The sequence below is a fragment of the Amphiura filiformis genome, chromosome 11, assembly GCF_039555335.1.
Source record: "Amphiura filiformis chromosome 11, Afil_fr2py, whole genome shotgun sequence".
NCBI classification, from domain to species: domain Eukaryota; kingdom Metazoa; phylum Echinodermata; class Ophiuroidea; order Amphilepidida; family Amphiuridae; genus Amphiura; species Amphiura filiformis.
In genome coordinates, this window is record NC_092638.1 from 1,001,222 (window position 1) to 1,019,386 (window position 18,165).

Sequence of the window (18,165 nt, forward strand, 5' to 3'; positions counted from 1 at the left end):
AATAGCCCGTTTCCAATAATGTAATTAATAGAGAAGTGACAAGACAGATATAGGTTTTGCTAAATGAATTAGTCTGAAGTGAACTTGAAATGGATATGTAACGTGAAACTTATGTTTCTTATTGAATCTGAAAGAAATTATGCCTTATTTTTAGCATAATTTCATTTTTCAATGTAATGTAATGAAGATGAATGTGTTCTGAAATGGGCCTGATAGCATCGTATTTTATGATATGATACTAACATTGGAACTTAAGTTGTCTGGTTGGGGATGTTACTTATCAAGAAAAACAGTAATCGATCGAGGAACCAATTTAGAAACTAATTTTAACAATCAAAATACAGCATTTATAGTCTGTCCACATAGAAGTACAAAGTAAATAGACCTCGGAAACTGGAGGTATGAGAATAATTATTTCAGTGCAATGCTTCTTTGGCGCGCCAACTGCTGCGCGATTTTCGCTTTCACGCTCTTTACGCGTCGGCGCAAGGCATCTTCGCGTGTGGACGCAAACATCAACCCCGATGCCACAGATTTGGTTTGTACTTCTAAGTGGACAGACTGTAGTAAAGAACAGTTAATAAGATGTCATCAGGGGCACAGTCGTGCAGCAGTCTGTGACTCATAATCATGAGGTAGATTGAGGTCATGGGTTCGAGTCCCTACAGCATCAATATGTTATGCACTTAGCCATGGCTCTTCAACCCTATTGCCTCTCCCCTCCCGGGTGTACAAGTGGGTACTGACTTTATTCAATGTCGGGAAGGAAACAAGTCTTGCTATGGAGGCTGTGTAGCGATCACACCACAGCAAATTATATGGAGGAGTCTATCCCAATCACTTTAACCCCATGAGAACTACCTGCCGATTGGCCAAAAAGAAGTTTTCATTATCAATTGGCCCAATCAGCAACATTGTTAGAATAATTTCAACATGTAAAAAAATTGGGGTGAATTATTTGCAAAGCTCCATTCTGATTGGTGATTAACGTGAAGATATCATGAAATTGACCAATCAGAGGCAATGTTATATCAATATGGTAATTTTTGTTGACTTGACACAGTTTCAACAAACTTCACCCACTTCTTTGACAAAAACAATTAAAGATTCATCAGATCATCTCAGATTACGTGTATTGCAGGTAACCGAGTCTCATATGTCATACATATAAGGCTATTCCAGTTGAAATCCATACACCCCCTATAGAAGACATGTCCTTAATCTTCTACATAAGGTGTGTGAATTTCAAATTGGGTATCTGAATGGGTGCTTTCATTTGAAATCTACACTCCCTGTGTGGGTGATTAAGATCATGTCTTCAATAGAGGGTGTATGGTTTTGAACTGGAACAGCCCATTGCACACCATCAGCTTGAGTTTGTCAAAACAATTCCTAGAATTGGATCCAACCATAAATAGCTATAAATAGGGTAATGCGCCTGCGCGGTTTCCATGATTTGTAATAAATGATTGACAGATGAGTATAGCGACAGATAAAGGATTGCATATGTAATTTCGAAGTCTACTCTTATTTTCAAAATTCCTTGTGGCCCACAGAAATCTTTGCAATTATAGAATTTAAACAGCAGCTCACCACACATAAGTCTGTTGGTGAGCCACTGAGAAAAATTTAGACAGTCTCTGTTAAAACAGATTCAATCAGTTTCGCTATAGTAAACCATTGAGAATGAAAACCACCGATTGTAGGCATGGTTTGTGGATGAAATTTAGAATTGTTTCACATTGTGGTGGTAATAACACTGAATCAAAAAGTAACCAAATCCAACTGGCGGTGTGGTGATATTTAGTAAGTAACCAAATCAAACTGATGGTGTGGTGATATTTAGGAAGTTGTTAGTTTACGTCTCCCTCATCAGGATGTGGTTGAGTTGTTTGTCGTCTTTTTTAATGTCACCCATCAGCAAATCCTTAAGGGGGTACTACACCCCTGTGGTAAATTTTTGACTATTTTTGCATTTTTCTCAAAAAATAATAACACACTGGTAACAAAATTTATGTCTATTATTGGGGCAAGGAATCCAATTACTATACTGAAATTTCAGTGACTCAAGACAAGCGGTTCAGTATATATAATTGGAAATGAGGTACATCCTAGCGGTACCTTATTTCTTATCATAAATAACAAACCGCTTGTCATGGGTCACTGAAATTCCAGTGTAGTAATTGAATTCCTTGCCCCTATAATATATGTAACTTTTTTTACCACTGTGTTATTAGTTTTTGAGAAAATGCAAAAATAGACACAAATTTATCAAAGGGTGTAGTACCCCCTTAAAGGGACCATTGAAAGAAAATATTATTTGGTATCAAAATAAAGCCCATAAAATATAGAATCAATATCTAAATAAATTGAAGAACTAGCTATTTTAGAATTAAAAATACAATGAAAACAACGTACTCGATTTACCCCCTTCCGACGCTACATCGCGCGTCATTTATCAAAAATAGAAAATTGGGCGCTTTCCCGATGACGTCATTGTGGTTACGCGTTTTGTGTTGTGTTGGCATTTTTGCCGGGATAATTTGACAACAGCGATCGCGATCTAAATATCAGATGCAATAATCGTGATAATACAACCACTTATATAATTATTTAAAGGTCAAGTAAAAACAAAATACCAGTTGATTGTCCACATGTTATTACAAAAAGTAGAGAGCCTTTCTATTTATCATTTATTATTTTTTTACAATGCAAACGGATCATTTAGGCCTATGTATTATTCTCGGACATTATTAGTTGTGTAACTTGTAGAGGAGGATGATAGGATCGAGGCTCTTGTTATTTGATGGTTCTCTGAGAGGATGATTGAAACAAAGCCTCTGAATTGAAATGCTTATTGTATTAAATGAGCAAATCTAATCAATTGACAATTATTATTAACTTTTGAAACATTAAAAAAAAGAAGTTTTCCCTTATAATAAAGAAAATAGCATGAAACATTTCAGACTCCTTCAATGGCATGGCCGGCAATGCCATGCGAAAGGAATTGGACGGGGACGATCAATTGTTTTTCTTTTTTATCATCATCAAGTATTTTACTTATTCATAAATTCAACCCCCGGTCAACATGGCCAAGATGTGATTCCGATGACTCTATGTAGGCCCTACACGGCATGTATAAAACCATAAAACTAATTATGAATACTATATGCCTAGGCCTATGATAGGCCCCTATAGTGACGATGACGAAGGGAATATCGCCAAGATTTGCCGCAACACATAAATTGTAGATGATGTGCCGGCACGAGCACCTCCCGTGCCTAGCTGGACCCCATGGGTGTTATTATTATTATAGGCCTATGTATTTTTCCGTAGGGCCTACCTTAAAATATTCAAGAGGGATTATTTTTCCCAGAACCTGACGATTGGTAAAAAAAAAAGCCTTTTCTTCCATAAGTTAACTTTCAAAAGTGCTTATTTCCATACCCCAAACATGCAAAGTAGGCCTAATTTATTCCCCTGTACCATGTGTCATACGGGACACTTGCCAATATTATTTGAGCCGTTGGCACTGGGGCAGTTCTGAACGGCAGATTCATGAAGAACATGACATGCAAGCTGTTCTTGAAATAAATTACGAGGAGCGCCTACAAACATACCGGGGTACATAGCATAGGCCTTCAAAAAGCCTATATGCTACAAAAATAAAAGTAGGCCTACAAACATCAATGTAGGCCTACAAACATCAATGGGAAATATTATAGGCCTATACACTTATTTTAATCCATGGATGGTTAGGCCGGGGTAGGCCTAGGCTATGCTAAATTGATGTCAGTCATTTCTAAAACGAAATATCCAGCCGGGCGCTGTTTTTTACAATATTTACCCGATCAACATAAACTTTGTAACTGTAGGCCTACCTTTGATAAAACGCTCGGACACTTTGCACTTTTAAGTTTCAGTGGGAGTTGAGATTGGATTAGGCCTATAAGCATTTACGAAAACGCAAACTAAAGGCTGACAGTAAATATTGTTCATTATGATTGTTTGGGGTGGCCTTTATATGTTCCTCTTGTGGTTCTTTATCTTCAAATTTGTTTCTCATTTTTCATATAGGCTTTTAAAAATAAATAAAATTAATTTCGGCTTTTATATAGCGCCTTTTCCCAGATCTCGGAGGGTTCAAAGCACTGTAATTTCGCTGCCATGGTACTGATCACAATCAGATCACATCATCTAGGCTGCATGCTGCCGAACCTGGCGCAACCCTAGCAGCACTTGGAGTGTAACATCCCCCAATTATCTTTTTAGCTCCCCAAATTTCATTGGGTGAAGGAAGTTTTTTAGATAACCAAAGAACTAATCACCGATTTTTGAGAAGCAGGAGGAAACTGGAGATCCCGGAGAAAACCTGCGAGAGCGAGCATGGATACGGAATCGCATCGGCTTGCGTAAAAATTAGGCCCGGCGGTTGTAAACCTAGGTAAGCTAATTAGCTGGAGGTAAGCTAATTAGTTAGGCCTGAAGAAATTAAGTCGAATGTCATGGGCTAACCCGAAACATCATTGCCTTCTTTTTCCTATCGCCACCAGATATTTCACAGGAAATCGGGGAGGAAAAATAAGTAAAGAGTTGCTATATCAGAATGCCTCAAATGATACTCTCTTGCAAATGCCGAGCAGCTAGCACTGACAGCTTTGACTTTGTCAATATGTAGGCCTAACTACCGTAAAATGGGGTAACTTCGGTCAGCGGGGTAACTTTGGTCGGTCAAATATATTTTTTTAAATGGTCATATTTTCGTACAGCAGCATTGTTTTTAGTCATATTTGGTGTCAATTTGTTAAGAAATATGTTTGGAAGAAATAATAGTCGCTCATGTGTAATTTCATTGAAATTTACGAAAATTTTTACATGTTTTTCAGAACAAATAAAAATCGATATTTGTGAGCAAGGATGTGTGTTTGATTAATTTTGCTAGGTGTCAAATGTCACAAAAAACAACAACTTGCCCATATTCAGCATAGATCAATTTTTTTGATTTTTTTTCCTTCATGGATTGTAATACTGTGACCAAAGTTGCCCCAAAGGCGGGGTAACTTTGGTCAGGTCATTTTTAACCCCTAGTGCACCGTTACAAATTTTTTAAAAATCTTTTTCAACTTCAAGGTGTAGAAGGGAACCCTAATGTCACAAAAAAGAGTTAATTAGAAATATAATTGGTTTTGTTTGGAAGCAATGGTTTAAAAACTCTGAAAAGTGCCCAAAGTTACCCCATTTTACGGTACTTATGTTTCCCCGTTGTTGGCCAATTTTGTAGCTAGAATTTATATATAGGCCTATCATAGTAGGCCTACCCGTCTAATGGTCGGCATCTTGCAACAGTCATTGTAGCTTTGTAATTTATATTATAATATCCTTTTAAATATACTTGTTTCAGTTATAGGCCTAAAAGGCACAGAAAAGTTCATTGCTGTAGATCAGCTTGCCTTTTCTGTGGGCTTGCCTTAATGGGTTATCCCGGCTTGTCATTTTTTGTCCGTGTGTCCTGATCCTAAATGGCTTTGTGGCTGATTAATTTATGCTTTAAATAATTTGTCACATTGATGTACTTTGTAATGATTTTTCTGTATCTATAATTTATTTTTGTATTCTAATGATCTTGCCAAATAAAAACAAACAAACAAACACGTTCATGCGTTGGTTTAGGACCAAGTCTGGCCTAAGCAGTGTTGCCATGCAGCGGAAAGGATAACCACTTTGACGTCACAGGGGTTGCCACGTGCATCTGCACATATGAATTGGGCGGAATGACGCGACATTGGGCGCTTTGTCTTTATTTGCTGATTTGGGGGGTAAAATGAAGGAAAATTGCGTTTATCATTTTAGAAATGGATTCTATATGTTATTAGCTTTATTTTGACACCAATTATGTTTTTCTTTCAATGGTCCCTTTAAACCATGTGGGTATATCCCACCTCAAAGTTAACCTTTATTTGAGGGGGTTCTAGTAAAGGTGGGTGGTCTAGTTTTTTCCTATTCTGTTTTATATCTTACATTGCAGCCTAAAAAAAGATATAAAAATACATTTTGGATTTATATAGTGCCTCTTTTCAGATCTTAGCGATTCAAAGCGCTGTAATTTTTGCTGCCATGATGAATCATCACAATCAGATCGCATCATCTAGGCTGCGGCCGGTTGCAGTGCAAACCTATCCACACTAAGATTGTAATCCTCCAATTATCTGTGAAGCTCCCCAAATTCACTCGGTCGGACATCCGGGAACATTGTCACCTTCGTCCCATTTGCACAAGCGCGCACATAGCAACCAGCTCGAGAAAGGGGAACTGCACATGCCCTGCACATGCGCACATTGGTTTTACAAGGCTATTTCCCCTTTGTGACGTCAGCCCGACCAAGAGAATTGAGTGAAGGAAGTTTTGGATAACCAAAAAACTAATCACCGATTATTGAAAACAGGAGGAAACCGGAGATTCCGGAGAAAACCTGTGAGGGCAAGCATGGAATCGGGATAAACCAAGTGTACATACAGTCCTTGGGCTTTGCCGGGGCTTGAACCCGGGACCTCAGTGGTGCAAGGCGAGGGAACTACCGCTGTGCCAACTCGCGCTCCTATACCATTTAACCACCATTTAGCCTACCATACCATATGTTACCAAATTTTGAGTTGTATTGCTCCAGCAGTTTTTATATGAGAAGCAAAAACGTGTATAACAATGCCCCATAGGATACTTAAAGCAATATTATAACATTATCATACAAAATAGATTAGCAATTCTTTGACATAAAATGTTAGTTTTACTGTCAGATATATCCCCTTTATTTTTGAGCCGAACAACTACGGCAAAGCAAAGTAAATTGGAATTTACTACCAGCGCGTATGTCGCCAATTCGTACCACTCCTTCGGTCATGCACGCCGTGTGTACTGTGTGTTATGAACATCGTGTATGCGTTGGACTAATAATTCCATCGTAATAATAAGACGCCGGTTCCGGCGCTTTATTCAAAATCTCGGATTTTGACAAAACTACAGCACCTAGAGTCTTGAATTTTGCAGGGTATATTGGTTTAATAAAGTACAATAGAATCGTGTAAAAAAGTGAATTTAAAAAAAAATCAGTGAGGGCGTCCTCCTCAGCAAATGTTATAATATGGCTTTAAGTTCAGGCGGTAGCCCATTTCTACCACATTTTTGTTCACATTGTCACAAGAAATTATGAACTTTTTTCTGGAATCTCAGAATATCAGTTTATATGAAGAAAAATGGAGGATGAGGCTGTTGATTTGAACCAGCATCCTCGAGATCATGAGGTTAAGCGTGTACCAGTGTGTTGTGCCCCTGTTGGAGTGTGCATTGGGTGGAGAGAATGCATGGATAGACTCAATGGAGGGGAAGGGGCTTGCCTAAGAGTACAACATGATGGCATCACTTGAGATTCGAACCCACACCCTCATGATCACGAGTCAAGGCTTGTACCATTGTGCCACTGTGCAGTATTTGTACAGTAAAGAAGCCGAAGGGGTGGTGAGAGTGCATGGATAGACACAATGGAGGGGAAGGGGCTTGCATGAGATCACAACATGATAGCACCACTTGAGATTCGAACCCGCACCATCATGATCATGAGTTAAAGCCTTCACTGTGCCGTAATCCATGCAGAAAAGTTACCTAATTGTACCAATCAAACTCAAAGCCTTCAGCATATTTAGTAATATAATGACCTACATATTGCTCCAGTTCTTACTTGCAATGGGAATAATATAAATATAAATTGCCCTGTCTGGTAATATACTTGTATTGAAACTTAGAATCTCTTACGGGATATGTGAATTTGCTTTAATTATTCTCTCAGCCGTCTACTCAAGATATAAATGGTTGTGACTATATCAAAACCTACATTGAGCTATTCCATTTAAAATCCACACTACCCCTGTGGAAGATTTAGCTAAAGTCCTCCACAGAGGGAGTATGAATTTCAAATAGAACAAACTTTGAAATACTCCAGTTGTGGAAGATATCGGTAAAGCTATAATACAGGGGGAGTATGGGCTTCAAAATGATTAACTCTGACCATTTGAAAAATATACTCCCCCTATGGAAGTACATGGAAGATGTTTCCAAAATCTTCCACAGGGGGAATGTGGATTTCAACAGGAATAGCCCATTGTCTGACATTTGGATTGCTGTCTGATGCAATTGAGTGTTACAATAGGATCTAATTACAAGTTCATTTATTTCTTATCTTCTCCGTCATTACCTACGTTAATTGTTTCCAGGAATCATCATAAATTTTCATTCCAAGTAATTTATTTAACACTGTTTATTGGATTAGAAGCTGGCTGTGATGTTAGTTCAATAAAGCATTGCAGTTGCATTATTTGACTAGCGATATGTCACAAAGTAATTTGAAATATTTTAAACATGATGTAGAGGGCGCTATATGCAGCAGGAGATGTTTACGTATTTTGTCATGATTTTTGCCTTTTGACTGATTTCTCTTGCATTTTTGACGTTTGTTTCATTTTGGTTTAGTACCTTCTATTACCCTGCTGTAGTATCGTAAGTTTCCTTTTAAGGAAACGTACGATAAAGTTTAAAAACTTTTGAAAACTAACGATAAAATTTTAAAAATTTAAAAAATCTCATAATACAGTATTACGTCCTATAAAGCATTTGTATGATCAATATCTTCCATTTTGTATTTTTCAGCCACTGGAACTGACAGAAGCAATTGAAATCAGCAATCTCATCTTCACTAGTCTCTTTGCTCTAGAAATGTTGCTGAAGATGATGGCTTATGGTCTATTTGGATACATCAGTAATGGCTTCAATGTATTTGATGGTGTCATTGTCATTGTTAGGTAAGTGAATCATGGGTGGGGTGGGGAGGAGACTAGTCTCTGCTCTAGAAATGATGCTGAAGATCATGACATATGGTCTATTTGGATACATCAGTAATGGCTTCAATGTATTTGATGGTGTCATTGTCATTGTTAGGTAAGTGAATCATGGGTGGGGTGGGGAGGTGACCAGTCTCTGCTCTAGAAATGATGCTGAAGATTATGGCATATGGTTTGTTTGGATATATCAGTAATGGCTTCAATGTATTTGATGATGTATTAATTAATTAGTGGCTAATTAAATCTGGTCAACCAGAAAAACTCACTTTTTGGTCAGATGGAATCACCGACGTTTCGGCCAAAACCTTTGGCCTTCAGCTGGGTGGATGATTTAGGGTCATCCGAGGTCAATCGATGAGGAAGTTGCTTGATGACCCGATCCCAACCATGTGACAGATTCACTCTAACGCCCTCGCTCCTGTTGAGTGATGGTTGTTAAACCGCACCCACACTGCTTCTTTGACTCCCGTTCAAACCAACGGGGTTCACGGTCCAAAATGACAGTGTGGGTACGAGCCGAACAACCATCACTCAACAGGAGCGGGGGCGTTAGAGTGAATCTGTCACATGGTTGGGATCGGGTCATCAAGCAACTTCCTCATCGATTGACCTCAGATGACCCTAAATCATCCACTCCAGCTGAAGGCCAAAGGTTTTGGCCGAAACGTCGGTGATTCCATCTGACCAAAAAGTGAGTTTTTCTGGTTGACCAGATTTAATTATCCACTAATTGATCAAATCCCAGATGACTGAAAGTATACACAGTGTTATTTGATGGTGTCATTGTCATTGTTAGGTAAGTGAATCTTGGGTGGGTGGGGAGGAGACTAGTCTCTGCTCTTGAAATGATGCTGAAGATCATGACATATGGTGTGTTTGGATACATTAGTGATGGCTTCAATGTATATGATGGTGTCATTGTCATTGTTACGTAAAGTAAGCCTTGGGTGGGTGGCTTTGAGGGTCGATTGTTGGATTAACTGTGTGTAAGAAATCACGCATGCGTTGCTTGCCTTTGTTGTGTGTCTTTGCATTTATGCAAAAGATCACAAAAATATGCAGTATGCGCATTACTGTTTTATCTCTCTCACTTCCCGAAATGATTGGCCCTCATTAACGTGTGATGCTGGGACGTTGCCTGTTGGCAATTGGTCTGTTTATGGTCAAGCCTCATCAGTAACGGCTTCAATATATTTTTGTTTCTCACCTACAGTATAACAGAAATCATGCAACCAGGAGGCAACGGTGGGCTCTCAGTTCTACGGACGTTCCGCCTCATGCGTATTCTCAAGCTTGTACGATTTATGCCGGCGTTACGACGACAGCTCCTAGTTATGTTGAAGACAATGGACAATGTAGCTACGTTCTTTTCTCTACTAGCTCTTTTCATATTTATATTCAGGTAAGCTTATTTGTTTGTTTATTTGTTTGTTTGTTTGTTTGTTTGGTGCACTGTTTCTGAGAAAATATTTTGCTACAAAATAATAAGCAAACAGTTGAATCTGAATTCTTGAGCATTCACTGTCCGGGGGGAGTGTCACTGTTGTTTGTTCAGAGCATAGGCGGCGGAAGCGTGGTGGATTTTTTTTTGCAAGGAGGGACGTTCCCCTAAAAATCATAATAGAAGAAAAAAATTATGCAATAATTGCCTTGTTTAACTTCCTTTTTAGTATAAAAACAGTGTTTTGGGCCTAAATAGGGTAAAATTGCAAAACACACCTTCATTTGGGGCTAAAATAGTCTGACATTTAAATTGTTCGCGTGTGCCAAAAGAAGTCCCAGCAAAAGCGGAACAAAATATGCTCATCCGCGGCTGACCCTCCTAAATTTTAATACTTCCACCACACTGTTCAGGAGACAAACTTGTCTTGTGCAAAGTAAAGGAGCTATTTGTACAAAGTAGACCAGCACTGCCCTAAACAGGGACAGAGGCTTTGAACTCTAAAGGATTTCTGATTATCTACTTAAGGCATCAAAAATCAGATATTTGTAAAGAAAATGGGTGTGCTAACATTCCCTGCAAGTGAAGAGAAATGCCACATTTTAGCTAATTTTTGGGGTTATTTTTCCATATGCACATATGTAGCTTCATGCGATTTACTTCCATTTTGATTGTACTAATCTGGTATTTCTTACCCTTCAGAAATCACAATAATATGGAAAAAATGTGGATGTTAAAGACTCTCTTTAAAATTTTAATACAACTATTAATAAGCTGCATTATAACACAATACTTTTGTATATGATTGTTTTTCTCTAGTGTGTTAGGTATGCATCTATTTGGGTGTTCATTCTGCAAATATGTCTCGGGTCATCAAGTTTGTGACAGAAAGAACTTTGATTCGTTACTATGGTCCATTGTCACTGTCTTCCAGGTAAGTCACATCCACAATGGCCTCATCCCAATGCCATAGTTCAATAACCTCAATTAAACAATCATAGAGCAAAATTTGACCACAAGTTGCAGAGTATGAGTTTGTGTACTCAAATCTTCATAGGTCATTCAATGAATGTGCAACTGTATTGGGGTTAAAGAAATGTGCCCTGATAGATGAGCATGTTGTGGATCCTAGTGATCACTAAACTAATGCGCTGTGATGCAAGATTTTTCCACCTCGATCCTGACATTCCTCGAATAATACCAACCTGACCCGACCAGTCCTGAAAAATTTGGAACAATCCCGCCAAATTCAGACCGATTCATTTATTTTACACACTGGACTGGCCAATCCAAACTTCTGTTAACCTCATTTTGATCCGTTCTAATTTTTCCAAATCCAATCTGAAGTTTCAAATCAGATCCCGTCAATGTTAAATGAAAATTAAGAATGACCTGAGTGTATGCAATCACCCATATTCATAATAATTAGGGATTTATAATATCACTTGAAGTGAAATTTTACTGTGAATAAAGAAATTAATGCTGCTGTTGTGGGATTTTTTCCTGTTCCGACTCATACCAAAAGAAAGGACCCTGTTCCGTTTCAACTTGGCAAGAATTCACCCTAATCCAGTCTAATCCGATGATATATGCCCCGATCAGCTTTCGGTCCGAGTCGAATTTTCAGGTTGCCCCACAGGGAGTTACTCACAACTTAAAAGATGACAAAGGGGTTTGCCCTCAATCCTACCCATCCTCTGAGGTCCCTGAAAGAGACTGCTATAATGGGAGGATGTATTGGTATAGTGATTGATTCGTTGCTGTGCTGCAATTGAGCATGGTTACCGATTCATAACCATCCTCGCAGTTTGTCACCGGATATTCCAGTTTTCCCCCTACATTTCTAAAATCGGACCTTTCCGATAATCTTATCTGATTCTACTTTATATGTTGTATTTGTTTGTTTGCTTGTTTATTTTCACGACAGCTCTGTTTTATGGCTCTGACCAGCCCGAGCAAAGATATTGATAATTGGGATCGCCATCCAACATAGGGCTGGATAGCTCAGATGGTAGAGCACTGGTCTCGCAAACCTGCAAACCAGATGTCGCCGGTTCAAATCCTGCTTCAGAGCCACAACTTTTTTACTCTCCTTTACATTGTTTATTTATTTATTAGATAATAACTTAATTAATTAATTTATATACTTATTGTGTTTATTTTGCCAGATTTTAACACAAGAAGACTGGAACACAGTACTGTATAATGGCATGTACACAACCTCACAGTGGGCAGCCTTGTATTTTATAGCATTAATGACCTTCGGCAATTATGTACTCTTCAATCTGCTTGTAGCCATCTTAGTGGAAGGATTCTCTGCAGAGGTATGCTAATTAGCTCATTTGCATATTTTAATTTTTTAATTACATGCATAGGAATATTTCATTGGTATTTTGAATGTATAAGGAGGTTTAAACAGGACAAAAACTTGGTATGATTATCTGGTTGTGGTACTTTGAGATTTTTGGTTTTCATAATTTTTGGATTTTTACGTGAGATGGTTTTGTTCATACTTGGTATTATAAACCTTCATCAAAATCATTCTTGTTGCACACATTCTCACCACGGTACTTTGAAGACTAACTGCAAATTCACTAAGACAGTTTCACTGATGATTTCCTATGATAGGCTCACAGTTTATGTAAAAATAGTAAAATTTTCGGATATCAAATGATTTTATTTTTTCATTTATTTGAAGATGATTGCAAAATTTGTTCTAACAGAATGTAATTCCAGCAAACACTAAATGTCTTTGATTCGTTTGAAACAGGTAATATCTTGGGTTTTGGTTTTGGTAAAAACAATTTAATAATTATTAAATATTGGGTTATATAAGCTAAAGGTCTTGAAAATGTGTTTGAAATGTTTTGTATGAGAATACATGGTAACAACATTTTTGTGGGATATTGATTTTGAAATGCCTGTGGTTAAAGATGTGTGTGATCTTTTTTCTTTATTTAAATTATAATTTATATCTTTCCTTTTTGTAGAGCATTATACAAAATGAGTAATTTTAGTTTAAAAAATCTGATATATTATTTTATATCACTCATATATACATATATTCTAGACAGTTCATTGGTTGATTACTAATGAATATTGTTACCATCGATCACCACACTGTTCTTACGCCACACAATACATTATGACCCTTTGTGCCGGAGCCGATTTTGATATTCACACTCCCTATGTGAGAAGATTAAAGCTATGTCTTCCATAGGGGGTGTATGGATTTCAACTGGAATAACCCATTTGAATTGAATCTATATATGAGTGGTATAAAACAAATATTAACTGTAATAAATTTTATGTAGTCTTATTGCAGAAATATAATCATATAGTGAAATATGTATTGTTCCATTTTACTTGCTGTACCAGCTTGTGAAATGGAACAATCCAGAAAACCTCAGGGTTATCTTTCAACCATCACACTCAACTCATAGCACTACCTGACGATCTAACATTGCCTCTGATTGGTCAATTACATGATATCTTCACCAATCAGAATGGAGCTTTGCAAATTATTCACCCCAATTTTTTTTGTGTGGTGAAATTATTCTAACAATGTTGCTGATTGGGCCAATTGATAATTAAAACTTCTTTTTGGCCAATCGGCAGGTAGTTCTCATGGGGTTAATATTTGTACAATATTTTCTTTATTAATTATTGGGCTAGTCCATTTAAAATCCACACTACCCCTGTGAAAGATGTTAGAAATATCTTCTATGGGGAAGAATGAATTTAAAATAGAATGAACACATAAAGGGAAGGGGTATGAACGTTTGGACAGTATTTATTTTGGGACATTAGAGCACATCAGACATATCGAATTGCATTCTGAATACGAAGAATGTCCTTCTGATATCAAATAATTTTGATTTTTTGAAATTCGCAATTTAATACACATTTTATGGCAAATCATTAAAATTGATATTTTTGATATTTAACAGTACTCAAGTAAACTTTACAAATCTGATGATTTATACTTAAAATGTATGTAGGTGGGATGAAAAGCCGACGATCAATTGAAAATTTTGACCTTTCAAATTGGAGATATGGATTTTTTTTCCCAAAACACCAAAAAAAATTAGGTCTTTTGGGGAAAAAAATCCATATCTTCAATATGAAAGGTCAAAATTTTCAATTGACCGTCGGCTTTTCCTCCCAGCTACATACACTTTAAGAATATATCATTAGATTTATATAATTTACTTCGAGGACTGTTATATATCAAAAATTTGAAAAATATCAAATTTTTATAATTTGTCATAAAATTTGTATTATATTGTGATTTTCAAAAATGAAAATTATTTGATATCAGAAAGACATGCTTTGTATTCAGAATGCAATTCGATAGGTCTGAGGTGCTCTCATGTCCCACAAAAAATACTGTCGAAACGCAATAAACGCCATTCTAGATCCCTTAAGCAGCTCAATTTGAATTTCATTCATCATGAATCTTCCACAGAAGAAAATTTCATATAGAGAATGTTAATGTACTAATTCCAAAAGATATTTCCAAAATCTTCCACAGAGGGAGTGTAAACTTTAAATGGATTAGCCCATTAAATCTTCTAATAATCCTTCTTGAATTATTGACTATCATTTTCACTATACTTGCATTCATTCATGCTGGCGTATATCACTTTGCACCATTCCTTATATATGCTTGGTAAGTAATAAATGGGTTCATGCCATGCCTCTGTCTCTGTTATCTATGTGCAGTGGTTTGCTTTCTCATCCCTGTCTATTTATATGTTGCTTGCTTGTTTTAGGGTATGGTGTTTCATGTTAATGCAAGTTGTAGTAATCATTTTATGAGTATGTTTTAGATCCCATATGGCCAATAATTTTCTGTGATTTCTCTCTAGTCTGAAGGTTCTCTAACCTGAAGGGTCACTAGTCCAAAAACCAAAGTATGTTTGCTAATCCGAAGGTTCTCTAGACCGAATATACAACACAAGGGTTAGGGTTAGCGAGCCTTATTCTATATTCAGACTAGAAAACTTTTTCAGAATTCGGACTAGCAAAGGGTAAATTACGTGTTCGGACTAGCGAACCTTCGGACTAAGGAGCCTTCGGAATAGGGAGCCTTTCCAACCCATCTAGCCAATAATATTCTGCCACATACACTTCAAGTACAAAGCATCTGGTGAAGAAGAGGCTAATAACTGAGGGTAGTTTTGTTCAAAAACCTCGCTTATATAGGCTAAAAGAATATATAATGTTTTTCTTCATATTTATGGTCTTGCAGGTGGCACAAACATTACCAGCAGGCCGATGCGGCTTGTGGGCCATAGGTTGCCCATGCCTGTTTCAGATGTATTTTTTTTATTGAATCACCAAACAGATGCAATATATAAACATTTTTTTTATGAATTTTATTTTAAGTTTTACTTTTATTGGCATATTGGACTATTCTGGTTGAAATCCATACACCCCCTACGAAAGACATGACCATAACCTCACACAGGGGGTGTAGATTTCAAATGGAGTCACACATTTAGGTAACCCCATTTGAAATTCACACTCCCTGTGTGGAAGGTTAAAAGGACATGTCTTAACTCTCTTCACGCGGGTGTCGACTGCAGACGACATGTTTCAAATATTTTTTAAAAATTCAAAAATTTCAGAAATGTAAATTATCGTGCCCATATTTGGAATCAGCATGAAAATTGCATTAAAATGAGTACAAACAAGCCTAGTATTGGTTGAGTAGTTCTTAAGATAGCTCTTGATATTTTGAGAAAAATTTCAAAACTGGGAACTTTTTCTGTTGAAGCGCATGGCTAGCAGGTAGAGCATAAGGGATGTATGAATTTCAATTGGATCAGCCTATTCTGATTATTAGGTTATGTCAAATGTTGAATAATTGATTAGATCAGACTTGACATATTTACAAGATGGAATATTAAAGATAAGTGGCCTTAAAAGGGATATACACCCAAAACTAAGATTGACATTTGATAGAATGTGTCAAATGTAATGAAAAATGACAGAAAAAAACAAAGAAAAACTCCAATATAACCCTGCTACTGAATTTAAGTTCTTCATATAGTCTAAATAGAATAGAGCCCCTGAAATAGTACGTGGGGATGTTTTTTTATCTTTTGGCAGCAGTGGTGCTTTTTACTTCTGATTTATTCAAATCACTACATATAACAATGGCTGATTTTTTAAAATTTTCACAAAACAAATCAAGATAATCATCAACAAATCACATCAGATTGCAGCAATTCTTTTTATTGGATATTATTCACGTTATTCCTTGAATCGGTCTTGTGCACTTTGAAGTGTGAAAAACTGTAAGATTTGGTTTTCATCTGAGGTCGATTTAAAAAATGAAACCTATTTTGCCGACAAAATAACTGTATATTCCTTTAATACATGTGTCAGGTGCAGTGTTACCATGGTAACATCCCACATTGAGGGACAAGACCTTGTACTTATGTGAGAAGAAACATAATAAACTCAAGACTGGAAACTGTTTTTTTTTAATTAAGAACTTAGCAGTTGCCATGGCAACTGTTAAGAGCGCTTGAGATTATTGTGAATCAATCACTCTCATATACAGTACTTAATGTCTGCTTATAAAGCAGGTGATTCCGATATTACTACTTATAGCATGTATAGTTCATGTGTGCTATTCGTTTGTGATAGACCATTGAACAATGAAGTTGACTATGAGAATAATTTGTATGAAATATTCAGACTGTGTAAACTTATGCATTGTAGTCTTTGTGCTGTGTGTTAAATTATGGACAAGTATGCATATTACAAAAAATATCATATGACTCCCTGTTTTTTCCTAAATTGATTTCCAAGTCATTATTTCCTTTTCAAATAATAAGAAAATAATACATACAGAATTTCAATAATATAATTTTTCTTTGATGGGTAAAATTACATTCTTTTGTTATTTGCTGTGCTGTAACCTTTGATATTAAAGTCCCTATCCTTTCAAAGTAAGCACATTATAATTACTATTACAGTCAGAAAGGAATGTTTGGAATACTAAATATACATTGTATTCCAGAAATAGTATTAGTATATTAGCAAGCATACAAATGAGCTCACTTTATTATGTGTAGTGTACGTGTTGAACATAACCGTAATAAGAAAACATTGAGACACTACTTTAATACAAACAAAAATTCAATAGAATATATTCACATCAATTGTGTTTTTGACTTGTTCCAGGATTTTTTGTAAACATTTCAGAAATCAAGTTTTACACTGTATACAACCCTATTCCTGCATTGATCATTCCTTTTTACAAATTCATTCTGAAGATATTTTATGTTGCAAATTATAACATAGAATGTGCGCAATGAAGTACACACACTAGGAGACATATTTCCATGCAAATATGTGACCGGTTGAAAGATTTGTTTTGGATTACAGATTTTTCATGGATTTTTCAACCAATCACAGATTTTTCTCTCCTTGTGACAGCTGTAGTCATGGTAGTTAAATGTCTTTAGTTTTAATCTTTTCATCCCATTTTGAGCACTCCTAAGTTATCATGATTCTTCACATCACATTATCCACAAAGCAATATAACCTTTGACCCACCCAATTATGTAACCTTTGACCTTTTGACCCGAAAAACCTGCAAGTAACCCTCCCAGTGATCACATCCTGCAGTGCAATAGTGAGATGCTAATGATTGTGTGTGGATAATATTTAATAATATTTAGTGTGATTTTAGTTATTATTGTATGTCTGTAGTTGGTGTTCGAAACATAGGATTGTATTTGGGCAAATTCCTGATGATAAATGTACCATGTACATGTAGTTAGCGAAGTTATTGATAATTTTTGGATAAATGTGGAGTAT

General features: G+C 36.6%; 1 protein-coding gene across 1 annotated transcript in view; it reads left to right on the forward strand.

The window, feature by feature from the left end:
- The window catches only part of LOC140164180 (voltage-dependent T-type calcium channel subunit alpha-1G-like), a 188,979-nt gene that overhangs the window by 87,881 nt on the left and 82,933 nt on the right, over window positions 1–18,165 (forward strand). The window contains 5 exon segments of the mRNA XM_072187422.1: window positions 8,695–8,846; window positions 8,878–8,982; window positions 10,099–10,287; window positions 11,146–11,260; window positions 12,495–12,650. Coding sequence (XP_072043523.1) covers window positions 8,695–8,846; window positions 8,878–8,982; window positions 10,099–10,287; window positions 11,146–11,260; window positions 12,495–12,650 — 717 coding nt within the window.